Raw genomic sequence first — 15,843 nt, 5'->3', positions numbered from 1 at the left:
ATATGAGATGAGTTCGAAAGGGTTCTGAAACGCCGCTTCGGTTGCTGAAAATGAGCCGCGAGTGTCCTCTTGAACCTCCTAACGTCTCTGTTAGCTCGTTGTCCCCCTTCTCGGCAGCGAGCATCTACCGTCTGAATGATCATCTGCGCACTGAGGTCGTAACCCCACAACCCGATGCGGCTGATGATGCTGCCAGCTGAGAGGCCAGACGCAGCAACAATGGGCCTAGTCGGCGACCAGAAGAATCCAATGGTCGCGGCAAGCCAGAAAATTTGCCAGTTCAGAAACCACATTGCTGCTCGAGTTGGCGAAAGTCGAGACATAACCCGAGGCGCGATCCAGGTTGCCGATAGCTCGACAACGACGGATATGGATCTGACGAGGCCGACGTAGAAGGAGTTGAAACCACAAGCTAGAAGATATGTGACCATCTGTCCGCCAAAAGATAGCACGGTGAGATAGAGGCATGCAAGGGCGAAAGACGGAAGGCATGCGCGGTGACTGAAGTACAGCCGCAAAGCTTTGTACATGTCTCTCAGCTCGTGGAATGGGCGTCGCCAACCCGAATGCATATGGTGACCAACAGGCAGTATCTTCGCGATCCCCAGATTTGGGACCAGTCGATGAACCTGGATCGTTGTGAGCAAGCGGTCTGCAATGATATACTTCACTCAGTCGAACACATACTTGCGCTATCGCGAAGTATTCAACCGGAATAGAGGTGACGTTGATCCCAAGTGTCACCCAGATAGCAACGGTCGTAGATGCACCGTCGATCAAGGCGATGAACAACGGGCCAGCAAGCTTGCAGATTAAATCAATGCGGCGCATGCGGGCGTTGAGACCTAAACGTGCATTCAGTGTAAATTCCAAGACTCCTGTTTGACAGACCGCGGCCGCGATATCTGCCATGACCGTGCTTACTCTGTAAAGCAGGGTCGTTGTTGGCAGCCACGACGATGACCTGGCTCACCAATTAGTAGCCCAGACATATTGGGGTAGGAGACAATACGTACCCAGTCTCGCTCGACTGCAACGGTGTTCATCATGAACGCTGCCTTCTCTACGCACGACAAGAGAACCAGTCCACTGAAGATGGCGCGTGAGGCGGACGGAATTATCGATGGATACGTCCACAACACCCAGAACCCCAATGCTGACAGCACGACAGACACCCGCCCGGCGGCTGATGAACACGATTAGCCAAGCTCCATAGACGACGGGAGAGCTTACACCGGGAGTATTGACTGACCGATAGACAAGCGGACAACGGGGAGTCGTGCTTTGCGATCAATTGTTTTCCCAATTATTGTGCTTAATACTATCCCAGCCGCTGAGCGTATCACCGCATATATTGACATATACAGGAGCGTGTCTGGGTAGATCGCACTGAGAAAAAGCACTGAGCCGAATTCGAAGGATCTAGAGTTCCATGTCGAAAGGAAATGAGAAAGGTAAAGCCTCCAGCTGATTGAATGTAGCGGCCTTACGGCGGGCGAGCAGTGGCCTAAACCATTTGAATGATCATGACTGCCATGTTCAATGAGTTCTGTGTCTCTTGAGTGGGCGAACGAGGTTGTGCTGGTCTCAATCTGGCGTGGCGTGGCCACCTGGGATACATCTGGCTCGTCGGGAGGCGAAGAGGCATGAGAGGCGCTGCGTTGCAGCGAAGCCATGTTTGTTTTAACGATCTAGCGGCTGTCTTCATGAACAGCGTAATAGGTTGACAGTATAACGGGGTCCAAGGCAATTTGGTTGAAGGCATTATCGTTGCGAGAGTGGGTGGAGAATTCTCACGGCCCAAGCACTTTTGCTTGGATACGCAACTGGTCAACCTACAACCATCGTACGACTTTAACGAAAGCTGGATCCAATCGCCGGGGTCTGTTCTATCGATCGGTCAGGTCGAAAAGGTATTCTTAACCCATAACCGCCGAATAACGTCGATGGAAGGTGTTGCTGCTTGGACCGCCGTTGTATTTCGACTTGTGGCAGCTCAAATTTGACGCTCGAAACCTCAGAACTGTCGGATCCATCAGTATCAGCTCTACGCCCAGAGCTGCACGTGACAAAGTTGATCCGATCGAGACTGCTTTCGACACGGGTGAGGAAGGGTTTCTTGTCCACCTGCATTTACTTGCTCCTGTTTCTTCGTGGACCATTTGCAGGTACAATGCTACAAATACTCGCGCTCCTCGGCCTGGGCCTTGCAAGCTATGCGCAGGCGCATGGCGGTCACGAACAACAGCCAATTCCAGCGGACGCGGATTGGGCAACTCGACATATGGCTGAAGAGCACCACATAACGTCGTTCGACTCAGGCTCCTTCTTCAATCTCCACGACTACGACAGCAGCAATGAATGGACGCCGGAAGACCTCCTCAAAACCTACGGCCTCAAAGACCCCAGCACGAACCACATCCCGCAAGAAGAGAAGATGAAGGCCGTTGAGAAGGTGATCTCGCTCTTCGACAGGGACGCGAGCGGCACCATTTCGTTCGCAGAATACACGATTGGCGAAGCACAGGGGATCAAGCTGCCAGACCTTGGCTACGGCCCCGGACATCATGGCGACGATGAGTATGAGTACGAGATTCACCATTTCGAAAAGTACCACGATGAGAACACCAAGGAGGAAGATCTGATCCACCCGGAAGACATTGAGCATTTTCGGATGCATGAGCAGATGGAGATGCGGCAGGAAGCGCAAGAAGCAATGGACCGGATGCCTATCGTCGAAGCCAACATACCTAGCAAATTTCGTCGCCATGGCTGAGAGTACGGAGATGGAGTTTCCGGCGGGAGCGTACGCTGAGCGTGCTCTTGAAGGTGTGCATGTCGATGCTTTGCGATACGAGAGAGACTGGTTCTGGCTGGTTGCCGCTGTCTTGACCTGGGGCGTTTTCTGGAATCTTGCCGACCAGCACCATGAGAATCCACATGCGCAGTTCATGGTCTGGACGATCATACTGGCGGCTGCTTGGTTGACGGACAACGTGTGACTTGTATGAGGACATGTACATGGCAAAGCGAGGCGTTGGAAGGTCAGTGGAGATCTGCTGGTGGTATATATATGTCTAACACGCAATGCATGACGCCCGGGGCGTAGCTCTTGACTTGGTGGATGCCCTCCAACTGAGGAGCGGCATGCTGTCCATAGCTTTGTGACATATGCTCGAGGCTTTCTCTGATGCCTTCCGCCTTGTCACCGATCTCACTGATTCCAAAATTCCCATGCACATGGATCCAGCCGCCTAGCTCTCGATCGAGAACATTGGCAGCGATTCGCCAGCTATGCTGCGAGGATGGCAGAAGCCCGCAGTTCACGTGCCGGATTGGTGGAAGGCTTGCTTGCATCTTTCTGACCCGGTCTGGTGCGTTCTCGTTCGACTCCTCGAAGATGAGTAGTTTTACTTCGCCATTCGTCCCATCATCGAAGAAACCAGCATCATGGTCACCGTACGTTGCGTAGTCCCACTTGTTCGCCTTCGCACCCTTCCTCAGCCCCTCGATGCTCCAAGCATTGATGTCCCAACATAACACCTGGTTCACTCCAGCCTTCAGATACGAGAAGGCAAAGTACCCAATGCCGGCGTAAAGGTCCACAGCAGCGCACCCTCGCCCATCATGCTGGCCTTGCTCAATGGCTGCGTGTACTGACGACAAGCCGAGCAATCGAGCCTTCTCGCTGATATTGCCTCGAGAGAACATAGTCCATCTGGGAGCCCAGGTTTGATAGATATCGTTCTGCTTCGCCGTCACCCAGAAGGCGGCGTCGAAGTCTTCCTTAGTCGGTGGCGACGAACATGTTGTAGGGCCAAACTCTCCGTACAGAGGCGTGAAGTTCTGTGGTGCCCGAAGGATGTTTTCCGAGTCGATGTCATCACTTTGAGGTGGTATTGGTTTGTTGATGGCTATGTGTGAGATCCTGAGATGTTTCGCCAGGAGCTCGTAAAGTTGTTGGAAGTTCTCGTCGGAACAGCGCGTCTTCAACTCCTGCCATGTTGGTGTCTGGAAGGCGTTGTGGGAAAGCAGAAGCATGCATCCGTAGATGGTGTATGGTAATTTTAGGAGCCTCGCATTGCCACTGGACGATGTGGTGTCAAGTGTGGTGATCCAAGTGTCTATTGCCCGGTCCATCAAGACCAAAGGTTGCTTGCAGCCAAGTTGGAAGTGGTGATGAAGTTGTCGAGTCTACAATGCAGGCGGATGAAGAAACGAAGCGTCGAGAGTAATTGGCAAAAGCACGAGGCCGTTTCTACAAATTACCACACTGATAAGACGTGGGACATCGAGGAGTAATGTTGATATACCCTTTCTCGCGATACTGAGATTGTGATCAGGTAGGTAGTGATAGACAGCGTGATGAGGTTGATGCTGGAGCAAAAAGATTAGGGTGCACGTTCGTTCGGAAAAGTCTCATATTCACATTGCTCGTCGTCCACGATCAGAAGATCAGCCTTTGCACCTTCGTCGCCTGTTCAGATAGCTTCGTCCCATCGTCCATCCTCCGCGCGGACTTCTGCTTGAAGTCGTTGGTCATGCCCTTCCGCACAGGCTGCTCTGCTTTGCTTCCACCCCTCGCCTGCTTCATCTTCCGCTTCGTCTCCATGCCCTCCAGCATCTTACCCCTCTCAATGTCGTCCACAAACGCCTTATTCTCCTGCTTCGTCTTTCGCACTTCCTCCCTCATCCTGGCCGCCCTCTCAGCATTTTCATTCGCAATCTGCTCCGTCAGGTGGCTCCATTTGAAACCTTTTAGATACTTCATGCTCCATAGATCGTCATGGTAGAAGTTGCCTTTCTTGCCACCAATGATGTTGCCGTTCAACGTTTCCGCTGCAGTCTTCGCTTCCCGCTTCGACACGAACTCCACCCAGCCATCTGTAAATGACTTCTTCTTGTTGCCGCCCTTTTTCACCCGTCGCGAGTGCGCCACATGGTCTTCCGGGGTAAGGAATATCCGCCCAAGACCTTTTGGCGCATGCGGCGCGAGAAAGTGCTTGAGGGTCTGCGGCTTCATGAAAGGCGGGACCCGGGAGATGTATACCACACCACTTCTTCGCGCCGCTTTCTGTGCCGCTGCTACATGTTTCGGCGCCTTTGAGATTTTCAGTGAGGAGGTTGGTGCGGGAGATTCGTCGTTCTCGACATCGTCGTCGAGCGCGGCACCATCGTCTTGATCGTCTAGTAGAGCCGCAAACCTAGAGTCCACATCTTCAGGCTGCTTTCGATGCTTTGCTCTACTGGCGCTGGCATCAAAGTCGTCGTCGTTTGAGGCATCAGATAGTTTCTGGCGCTTGCGCGCCGGTGCAGATATCGTGACTCTACTTTCTTCGACCGCCTCGGAGTCGTACCCGCCTCCGGACGCGTCTTCGTCCTCCTCGCCTTCCAGATACTCGTTGCGCTTTCGTATCGACATCGTTGTGTGTCGAATCTGTTGGTCGAACGAAGATCAGAACCGTGAACTGATATCTGAATACCTTAAAGTGCACAAGTCGTTTCCCGAGTGTCCACTTTTGACACCCCTCCGGAAGCCATCCGACTTCACAGGGTTTCATCCCCTCTCTTTTGTCTCCTTACAGGATCATTTACAGTACCTCGAAACGATGTGCTCACTGTCAGATTTTCTCGCCTGGGATCGGATGTCCAATGTGCTTTCCCGTCGGTGTTGGATCTTGCCACGAGCAGTTCCCCGACTTGAAGCGTGGCCCGCGAAGCAGGAGCCTTTGATGCTCGGTATACCGACTATACTCGAAGCAACCCACGCAACCCCAACCCAATGTCACTAGACCATGGTTTATTCGAATCTCCGGAACAGCCTTCGGAAGACTCCCGCGAAGGACACGATATAGTCTCATATCTCTTATGTTGCTTAATACTGCTTTCAGAACCAAGTATTATGTTCGGAGAAAGCATCTTGGCATGACAAAAAGAAGGGACAGTGCCGCTCTCGGGAGCCTCATTCGAGGTCGCCAGCAGAACGAAGATGATGCCGCGATGAGAGCCTTCCTCCGATACGGATCCCGTGTACAGCGCACCTGCGCTGTCCTTTGCCAGGAAAACCGCACGCCTGCCCCGCATCGAGAACCAGTGCATTCCCACTAAGTACGAGATCTTTGCGATTCCAACAACGCCAGTGTGTTATCGCATCCTTCCTTTCGGTCTTCCTTCGCAAATCTGTGCCTCCTCATCTAAGATTTCTCGCACGTGATTGTGCAGCATTCGCTCTCGAAACTAACTCTACCTGCTCATTTGTCGATTTCTTAACCCCGACTCAGACATGACCTGGACCACGCAGGCTTACCATGACCCGACCTTTCTGATGGAGAACTGGGTCCTCTACGGTGTTGGGATGACCATCTTGTTGCTCCGGATGGCTATTCGAATACGGACAGTGGGCTTTCGAGGGAGGAAGGGAGATAATTTCTTCGCCATCATCGTTCTCATCTGTAAGCCCCACCCGAGCCGGAACCAATGCATGGCCGTTTGCTCACCAGGGTCAGGCTACTCCATAGATGCGATCTGCGTCTACTTCAACTATCACCTGGGCTCGAACGTCGATTTTGTAGAGCGTGGATCTCAACACCATTTGGTACATCACTGACCACTGTCACGAATAGACACCCGCCGAACTGACGGACATGTCAACCGAAGACCAGCGGAAAGTCATGACTGGGTCGAAGATGGAGCTTCTTGCGTGGTGAGCTCAGCACTTCTATACCTCGTGTATGCAGGTACATCAGTCACTAAGAAGAATAGGTATGCCTACGCGACCCTCATGTGGTCACTGAAGGCGATGGTGCTGGCAAGAATGAGCTGAAGCACGAGTTACTGAAGCACCGGCTGACGTCGTTGCTTATCACCAAAAGTTTTTCTTCGACCGCCTCACTTTTGGTCTGCGACAACAACACTTCGTCAAGCTCCTCGCCATCGCCGTTGGCGTTACCTACGTTGGTCTTGAATGACTTGAAATTGGGTACGCCGAAACTGACGTGACTGCTTCGGCAGGTGCAGATACCAGTCGTACTCACTATCACATTCAGCTGCCATCCATTCCACCGCAACTGGCAGGTTGATCCTTACCCAGGCCTCACCTGCACCTTCAAAACACAAAACTTTTACGTCTTCACGATCCTCAACGTTCTCACGGACACCGCACTTTTGGCTATTCCTCTCCCGCTGATGTGGGCAATACAAGTGCGGTTGAGGAAGAAAATTTTGCTGTGCATACTGCTGTCGTCTGGTCTGTTCGTCACAACCGCAGCCATCGTTCGAATTTGCATGACTTTCGCAGCTCATCCGTCAGCATTGACGATTAACAGATGGGGCGTGAGAGAGACATTGGCCGGGGTGTTCGCCGTCAACCTGCCGATCTTGAGATCAAGTGCGTCTGATACACACGAATTGCCGCTTGATTTTGCTGATCCATCCTCAACGCAGTTTTCGCGACAGATTTCTGGAAGGGTACCCTACCGACCAGGTCCAAATTGGCGAGCGTCAACCCCTACGATAATCAATCAGCGATTACCTGCAACACTATGAGCACCAACAACTGCCGACCAAGCTTGGTCTTGATGCGTGGCACCAGCGAAGCGCACGAAATGCCCACCACGCAGGTCACTTCACCCTACCAAAGAGCTTCTACCATCCCGGATACAGGCCGCGATTGCAATCCCCTTCCGCATTGTCAGACCACCAACGAAACGGACGACAACTTGCGGCAGTCTTCTAAGCCCTCCGAAGACCCAGCCTGGCCGAAGCATATCAGGGCGCCGCCACCGTCACAGCAGCGGGATCGCAACGATGCAGCTTCGCAACCATACTTGTTCGATCGCGATCTGGAGAGAGGGCAACCGCGAGAACCGTCACCACGTATGGAGATTATGGTTGACCATTCCTACGATCACTCACGGTCTTCAGCAGGGCCGGCTGACACGCTTGGGCGGCGATCGGAGCTTGAGAGTCGGTGGGAGCCTCCCTGGCCAAGGAGGGGCTTCGGTAACCGTACCACCATTTGCGGAGGAAACCATGACGATGTTGACTGTGTTTGTGGGAATGGTGGAAGGCGAAACGGAGACTGCATTGTGTGAGCGCTGGGAGGGTGTGTTGGCCTGGAACCCTGCAAGATCGAGCATCTTCTTCATACAGAGATCAAACACGCTGCGATGCCGCAAGACGCTTTAAATCGCAGAGAAGTCTGCACTCACCCTGCTATGGCGCCGATGGTGAACAGTTCTCCGCCGCAGCTCGAAGCACCCTGTTCGTCTCACTGCTTTTTCATCGCGCGTTCGAGGCTTCGAGATGCCATTGATGACCATGGCTTGAGGCCAGCTCACAGACGGTTCTCCGGGATAGTTGAGACCACTCTGGGTCTTGGCAGTGCCTCGTCTACTGGATTGCACAGTTGAGAAGGCTGCAATTACCCTGACGTGCTGTGTACCCTTCGTCGCCGTGGCTTGAACCACGTTAGATGGTGTCGATGGACTGTCTATGCTATCGAGCCTTCGAAATGCCGTCGATGACTATGACTTGAGGACAGCTCATCGATTGTTCTCTGGAACAGTTGGGAATGCCCTGGCTCTTGTCAGTGGCCTATCAGTTCAATTTGAGGCTGGGAGATGCCATCTAGAACCAAGGGTGACGGCAGCCCGTGGGCGCTTCTCCAAGACAGCTGGACCTATCCTGCGTGTGGCCATTGCCACGTTCGCTCGTTTTGGTGGCAGAGAAGCCTCCAAGATGGTGATATGAAGATGGAAATTCATACGGTCCTTTCACGCCTGGAGGACAGCTCATAGATCGTTCTCCAAAACAGTTGGAAGTACCCTGCGACTTGTCAATGCCTTCTCGGCTCGCCTGGGTGGCAGATAAGCCTCGAAGATCGTGGTGTGAAGATAATAATCCATACGGTACCTTCACGACTGGATCACAGCTCGTACATCGTTCTCCAAAACTGTTGGAAGTACCTTAGGTCTTGTCAATGCCTTGTCGACTTGTTTGCACGGCGGAGACGCCAGTACTCTCTGTTCACGGGTCGCTCCTGCCTCGCGCAGAAGCTTCAGAGTTGTGGCACGTGGTATGCTGCTTTCACAAGTGTAAAGGGCTTTCTTTCGCCAGATCTCTTCCTGTCCTCTACCACAACTTCTCACTCCTCTGATTGGGTCAAGATATTACCTAAAGTGGATGAATTTAGAGTTGCGGGACGGCGGCACGTCGCCGAGGCGCGCTAGCGTGCCGCAGCCACGCCAAAACAACAACCTCGACCTCATTTCACAGACTTCACCACAATCAGCACGGCTGGAATGTAAGTTTCAGAACCTTTTCTCTGACAATAGAACCTCACTCACGGCAATAACAGTCATTCGAAACGTCACTTTTCTCCGTCTTGCGACAATCACAGACAGCTATTTTCGGCTCGTGAGAACACCACAATAGCAAGACGCGCCTATTCTCCGGCGGAGCAACAATACAACAATAGTCCTAAGCTGCCCATATAACCTGGCCTCGATCCTGGAGAGCTCCTTCTTCCTTTCTTCAGCCTTCTCGACACCCGCTCTTTGCTCCGCTTTCTGCTCCGCTTCCTGCCCCTTCTCCGCCTCGACGACAGCACCACAGCCAAATGGCACCCAGAGCAGCGGCGGAAACGCCATCACGAGCGACGAGGACCCGCTCGAAGAGCCCCCTCCCGGCGATCGACGCCAAGCAAAGCCAGGCGTACGGGGCCCCTGGCAAGGCCAACCTCGGGTCGCAGCTCCGCAGCCAGTCCGCTGCCTTCTCGCAGCAATTTGAGGAGAGCCGCACAGCAGCCGCTGTGGTGGCACCGGCCTCCTCTGCTGCTGAGAGAAGCGGCGGGCTGGTCGAGGAGGGAAGCGAGGCGGCTTCTCTTGCGCCGGGGCCCCGTCGCCGGCAGTACAGCGGGCGACCAGCCCCCATCCCAGAAGAGCGGCCGGCGGAGATGGGCACCCGCCGCGCCCACCCACCACCACCACCACCACCAGACTCGCCGAGTCTTCTCGGCCGCGAGGCCACCGTCCTCGACCACAACGCCCGCTACGGCGGGGCGTTCGCTGCTGCTCGCGCGGGGATCTGGCGCCAGCTCAGCAACCCCAACTCGCCGATCTACTTCGTCCTGCTGATCGCCATCGTCTTCCTCGGCGGCATCTTCTCCGGCCTCCTGGCACTTTTCGTGCCTGTACCAGCGAGTGTGGTGCCGATTCGTGAGCAGTTCGCGCTGGGAATGCACGTCGCATTCCTCAAGTACCCGTACGATCGGCCGCCTGTTGTCTGGGAGCGCTACACCACCGAAGTTCTCGACATGTTCAAGCAAGAAGCCGCGAAGATCGACGGCATTGCACAGCGATCAGTCGAAGCCTGGCTCGAGAAGCGGCCGTCCATCGGCGTCACCAAAGACGAGCTCAACACCATCATCCGCTTCCACCAAGTCCACAACTCCTTCCGGGCGATGCACATGGTGAACTGGTTCTCTGTCGGCTTGGGCGCTCGCATCGACCCCTACCTCACATCCGCGACCAAGATCATCGGCTCCAAGACCTGGCTCGGCGCACTCTACGACTCCATCAACCCTCTCAACATCCCGCCGAACCCACCCATCACTGCTCTCCTGAAGTGGGACGAAGCTACAGAATGCTGGTGCGGCACTCCATCGAGCAGCGGCTACGTCCAGATTGCCATCATGACACACACGAAATTCTACCCCGACCGACTCATCATTGAACACATCCCGCGAGCAGCAACACTCGCCCCTCAAGCAGCGCCGAAAGACTTCGAGGTCTGGATCGATCTAGGCTCAACAGAAGAGGTCAAGCGCGTCCGCGATCTCTACGATGGCGACTCCATCCTCAACATAAACGGCCCATGTGGCGACTCCCCAGGCAAGACCTGGTACTGCGTTCTCAAGAACGGCTACGACATCAACTACAGCAACCACGTGCAGACGAAGTATCTCGCGATCTCAGCAGCCTACGAAAAGATTGCGACCAACAAAGTCCTTGTGCGTGCGACATCGAATCACGGTTCCGACTACACGTGTTTCTACCGCTTGCGCATGGCTGGCCAGCAGATCCAATCCAACGACGACGAGCAGCAAGACTACCGGTCCGTCGCTGACATGGTCGGCCAGCCTGATTGAGCAAAATATCTTCCTTCAGGTCACAGAAGAGAATGATGCACAGATCTCAAGACGCACAGCGCAACACCTCACACATCACGACATCAACAAACATCACCACATCACACAATACGACACCACACCACACATCACCTCCGAGCGCATCACCAATCGAGCGCATCACCGCCACACGACATCACACATCACCATCGAATCACCTATAAGCAAGGAACGAGATAGAACATTGCGGCGCTGAAGTGCAGATATGACTGCATGCTGCGATCGAGAAGAAGAGATATTCAAGGGTGGTTCATTGCAAGCAAGCGCGGCGTTTGGGAATGGAATGCAATGCATAGCGAAGATACCCCAGGGAGCTGAATAGCACTGAGCGAAATGCCATTATTGACTGATCTTCAAGACAACCACCTGTTCCACCTTTCTCTCATGTTTTGTCTTCGTCGTGAGTCGCCTTCCTCCACCGTGGGTTCCTCAAGTTGCTCATGGCTCAACAACAAAGCTTCACCTCTCGATCTCCAGTAGGCGAGCGAACGTTGAGCTCAGGTACTGTGCGTAGCAGCACTCTCCGACCCTTAAAGACTGCGAGAACACTTATTGTACAAAACTTCCATCGTTGTGGGTGTTCATAGCGTCGTGATAGGAGAAGTGCTTGAGCCGCGAGCAGTTTGACCGAGTTTAGCACCTTCAAAGCCAGGCGACGTAGTAGAAGAAGTGGCAGTTAGCTTCTGGCTTCTCCGTAACCCTATCGCCCGCTATAAAGACTCCCGTTGGGCGATACTATTCCTACTATCTCGGAGAACTAAACTATCCCTACTATCTCGAGGGCTATACTATCTACGTATACTCCTCGCCTCCAGTCTTCTCCGCTAAACAATCTCCTACTAAGAGGCTTCTAGATATACTTTCCTTATGGTCTAGACTACGGAGACTGCCACTTCTTCCACTACGTCGCCTGGAGCACAAGGCGGCCCCGCCAAGTCCCGAAGGCAAACAACTTCAAAGCTGTCTTACCCAACCTCCTTCACTTCTTCCAAACCTTCCAACATCACCATCACACTTCGACCATGGCAGAACAACAAACACAGACTGCCCAAGGGCGGAAGAGGAAGCACTTCGTGCCACTTGGTATACACAGCATGAGAGCGCCGCGACCTCACCACCAGCTAACGGGAACTAGAGAACAACCCTGCAGTCATGACCAGTCTTCTTCACAACCTCGGCCTGTCTCCAACCCTAGCCTTCCACGACGTCTTCTCGCTCGACGACCCGGACCTCCTCGCCTTCGTGCCGCGACCGGCGCAAGCGCTTCTCCTCGTCTTCCCCGTCAGCAACACGTACGAGAAGTTCCGCCACGAAGAGGACAAGGACAAGCAAGAATATGAAGGTCATGGCGAAGCTGAAGACGTGATATGGTACAAGCAAACCATCGGCAACGCGTGCGGGCTCATCGGCGTTTTGCACGCGGTCTCGAACGGCGCGGCGAGGGCGATGATTCAGCAGGATAGCGACTTGGACACGCTGGTCAAGCGGGCTCTTCCGTTGAAACCACGTGAACGCGCAGAACTGCTCGAGGAGACTGAGGCATTGGAAACGGCTCATTCGGCTGCGGCTTCGACTGGTGATACGGCGGCTCCGCAGGCGGAGGATAATGTGGACCTGCACTTTGTGTGCTTCGTGAAGAGTGAGAAGAACGGGCACTTGTTTGAGATGGATGGAAGGAGGAAAGGGCCGATCGACCACGGTGCTCTTGGGGAGGGAGATGATGTGCTAAGTGAGAGGGCGTTGGAACTGGGTGCGAGAGCGTTCATGAAGAGGGAGGCTGAGGGAGGGGATTTGAGGTTCAGCATTGTTGCGCTGGCGGAGAGCTTTGATGATTGATGATACGATGCTACGATTACACGAAGGCAGGATCAAGCAGCTTCAACGGGAGTCATGCGTGCTCATGACATGGATGCCACATGAGTCGCGATAGGCGCGCAACCCGTTGTCGACTGTTCTGGGCTCTTCACTACAGCAACGCTCGTGGATAGCCGCGATGCTCAGAATCGGATCTGAACCGCATTCCTCCCGGCACACGGCACCTCGAGCATCCGACAAGCGCGACAACTGTGGCGTTGAAGACCGAATCTCGACATGAGCACTCAGAAGAAGGCCTCGGGTACTGCGAGCTCAGCTGTACGGCAGTACAAGAATGAGTCTACCTGAAGCTAAAGTATGAAGATGTGGTTAAAGTACATTGGCAGATACACCTAAATCCCTAGTTCCAGGAGTCTGTTCTCGACCACACTGCTGGTATTTCCACCCGCATTCCAATGAGCGCGTCGCCTCGCTTTCCCATAGCGATGCCAGGACCTCACTTTCACTGCTGCGACAACCGACTGTGGTGATGCGTCAAGTTAAGATAGAACGATGATTACAAGCAATAGATTACTTCGCTCTACCGCCAGACGCTCCATGAGCGGCCCAATCTGATCGCCTTCGGACACGCCCTCCCCCTTGCGCGGGTTACGAGCTCTACCCATCGCAGAGAATCGGGAAAACAAGCAGCACCAATACCCGCAATGCCTTCCATCCCGATCTTCGGAACGGACGGCAAAGTGTTCCAAGCCGCTCACGCCAGCCTAGACGGCACATCTGCCTTTTTCCACAATGCCTTCTCACGCGAACAAGTCGACTCTCCCGCATTTTCCGACCCCAAGGGCTTCAACGCCAGCATGGTCCTCAACATCCAGCAGCAGCACACCGTCCAGGTGCTCGTCACTTGCACCACCAGCGTCAGCCTCCTCGCAGCAGTATGTGCGGTTTACTGGTTCTGGATGATGAGGAGGAACTTCCGGCGAGACCTTGTGTTGCTTCTGATCTTGGGCGGGTCGTGGAAGAGCCTATGGTTCGCTATCTTCTCGGCTGTGACGTTCACTCAGGGCAAGATAATGACCGAGACGAGCTTCTGTCAGGCGAGCGGGTACATGTTGCAGGTTGGATTCGAGATGTGTGGTAAGTGTTAGAGCATGAAGCTGTCAAAGAGGAGACTTGCTAATCGTCCTAGATTTCGCCGTCCTTTTCATGAGCATGCATATGTACCTTCAGATCTTCCCACCCACCCGCTTCACATACCTCGGCCACGACGGACTATACCGCGTCCGTAAATGGGTGGTCGCCGCCTGGTTCCTGATACCAAATCTTACTGCTTCGCTGGCTTTTGTGAATCCTGGCACGGGCTACATAGCTCAAGGAGGCTTCTGCTCGCTACCACTGCGGCCAATGTGGTACAGACTTGCATTGTTCTGGATCCCGAGATATCTGATCTGGATATACGTCATCTTCGTCGCCATTAGTATCACTAGATATGTTGGTAGCGAGTTCAAAGTTTTTGGACAGGAGAAGGACAGCAGTACCAGTCAGCTCATGCACAGTTCGATCACTGCGACAACTGGAGGTACCGACAAGCAAAAGGGAGAACAGGACCGTTCTGCTCAGAAACTGTCCAACCCGGATGACGACGACTCCTCGCAGGATTGTGCACCAGACGATGTTGAAAGCGTGCTCAAGGTGAAGCCGCACAAGTTCTCGTCACCAGAGACAACGACCTCCCAGAAAGCGGATTTTGCCCGCCGCCAGTCAATGCCTGCCTGGGCGTTGGGCGGAGACTCAGATGCGGCGTCGAACCCGTTCGCATCGCAAAGCAAATCTACTCCAACCTCACGAAGAGGTAGTCGTCAAATCGCCCACGGCATCCTATCAGAGGACTTTGGACTGCCGCCAGGCATCGAGCCCAGCACACACAGAGGCTCCATCGTAAGCATGGGCTCAGTCCGCTCCTCAGCCGGCGTGTCCTTCGAAGGCGCACCCACACTCCCACCGATCGCCGAAGGTCTACCAAGCGGTGCACAGTCGGGTGTTCCACGGCACTCAGCCCAAAAGGCGCTGAAGTTCCGCCGTGCTGCCATTCAGCGCCAGCTCCGCCTCCTCTTCATCTACCCGGGCATCTACATGCTGCTCTGGATCATACCGTTCGTTGTCAACTGCATGAACTACATCGACTACTGGGCCCAACATCCAATATTCGCACTCAAAATCCTACAGCTCACTGTCATGACCATCATGACCTTCGTCGACGTCACCGTTTTCTGCTGGCGCGAGAAGCCGTGGCGACATATTCCAGGTTCGGACGGGACGTTCATCGGCAGCTTCATGTTCTGGCGCTTCTGCTTCGGAGGCACCTGGGCGCAGCGCAGACGTACGAGTCGAGCGCCGAGCAATGTACCGGATCTCGATTCCACCCACGATGGCAAGAACGGCTCGCAGACTGGTCTGCTAGCGTCGCTAAAGCGATGGGCGACCAAGAGTAAACGTTCGAGCAGCGAGACCGTTGGTTCTTCAGTCAAGCCGCACAAACGGACGTACAGCGGAGGTTCTGATCGGAGGCACCTGGAGGCCGAGAGGGCGGCAGAGCGACTGGCACTGGAGCGAGCGGAGTATGACGCGAATCGGAAGAGCTTGAATGAGAGGAGGACGAGTGTCATTAGTCAAAGTAAAAAGGCTCCGCTAGGGCGAAAGGAATGGTTCGATCCACAGGTCGATGAGACTCTGGAGTACGGCGATGAGAAGACGGACAAGAAACCTGTAGCGCCTTGAGTTGTAGTATTCACATTTGGAAGCTCTGTATCAATCTTGACTCGTAATTACTTGCTGAAACC

General features: G+C 54.1%; 6 protein-coding genes across 6 annotated transcripts; 4 read left to right on the top strand and 2 right to left on the bottom strand.

Annotated features, from left to right (window-relative positions):
* Nucleotides 1-2,173: 2,173 nt before the first annotated feature.
* LTR77_009139 (uncharacterized protein) lies at nt 2,174-2,776 on the top strand (the record flags this gene model as incomplete). Its single annotated transcript, XM_064806368.1, has 1 exon — nt 2,174-2,776. One exon carries the CDS (start codon nt 2,174-2,176, stop codon nt 2,774-2,776), a length of 603 nt encoding a protein of 200 aa, XP_064655694.1.
* A 269-nt stretch (nt 2,777-3,045) lies between these two features.
* Nucleotides 3,046-4,041, bottom strand: TRM12 (S-adenosylmethionine-dependent methyltransferase; the record flags this gene model as incomplete). The annotated part of the gene is made up of 1 exon (XM_064806367.1): nt 3,046-4,041. The coding sequence occupies one exon, from the start codon at nt 4,039-4,041 to the stop codon at nt 3,046-3,048; it is 996 nt and encodes a 331-aa protein (XP_064655693.1).
* Nucleotides 4,042-4,447: 406 nt separating this feature from the next.
* On the bottom strand, nt 4,448-5,422 carry ESF2 (RNA-binding ATPase activator esf2; the record flags this gene model as incomplete). Its single annotated transcript, XM_064806366.1, has 1 exon — nt 4,448-5,422. The coding sequence occupies one exon, from the start codon at nt 5,420-5,422 to the stop codon at nt 4,448-4,450; it is 975 nt and encodes a 324-aa protein (XP_064655692.1).
* Nucleotides 5,423-9,619: 4,197 nt separating this feature from the next.
* Nucleotides 9,620-11,149, top strand: LTR77_009136 (uncharacterized protein; the record flags this gene model as incomplete). The annotated part of the gene is made up of 1 exon (XM_064806365.1): nt 9,620-11,149. One exon carries the CDS (start codon nt 9,620-9,622, stop codon nt 11,147-11,149), a length of 1,530 nt encoding a protein of 509 aa, XP_064655691.1.
* A 1,061-nt stretch (nt 11,150-12,210) lies between these two features.
* YUH1 (ubiquitinyl hydrolase 1) lies at nt 12,211-13,024 on the top strand (the record flags this gene model as incomplete). Its single annotated transcript, XM_064806364.1, has 2 exons — nt 12,211-12,271; nt 12,324-13,024. The coding sequence occupies 2 exons, from the start codon at nt 12,211-12,213 to the stop codon at nt 13,022-13,024; spliced, it is 762 nt and encodes a 253-aa protein (XP_064655690.1).
* A 683-nt stretch (nt 13,025-13,707) lies between these two features.
* On the top strand, nt 13,708-15,781 carry GPR1 (G protein-coupled receptor gpr1; the record flags this gene model as incomplete). Its single annotated transcript, XM_064806363.1, has 2 exons — nt 13,708-14,140; nt 14,193-15,781. 2 exons carry the CDS (start codon nt 13,708-13,710, stop codon nt 15,779-15,781), a joined length of 2,022 nt encoding a protein of 673 aa, XP_064655689.1.
* Between the last annotated feature and the right edge of the window lie 62 nt (nt 15,782-15,843).

The sequence above is a fragment of the Saxophila tyrrhenica genome (genome assembly GCF_035928015.1).
Source record: "Saxophila tyrrhenica strain CCFEE 5935 chromosome Unknown scaffold_16, whole genome shotgun sequence".
Lineage (NCBI taxonomy): Eukaryota > Fungi > Ascomycota > Dothideomycetes > Mycosphaerellales > Extremaceae > Saxophila > Saxophila tyrrhenica.
Note: the sequence above shows the minus strand (reverse complement) of the source record. Positions and strands in the feature narration are given on the sequence as shown.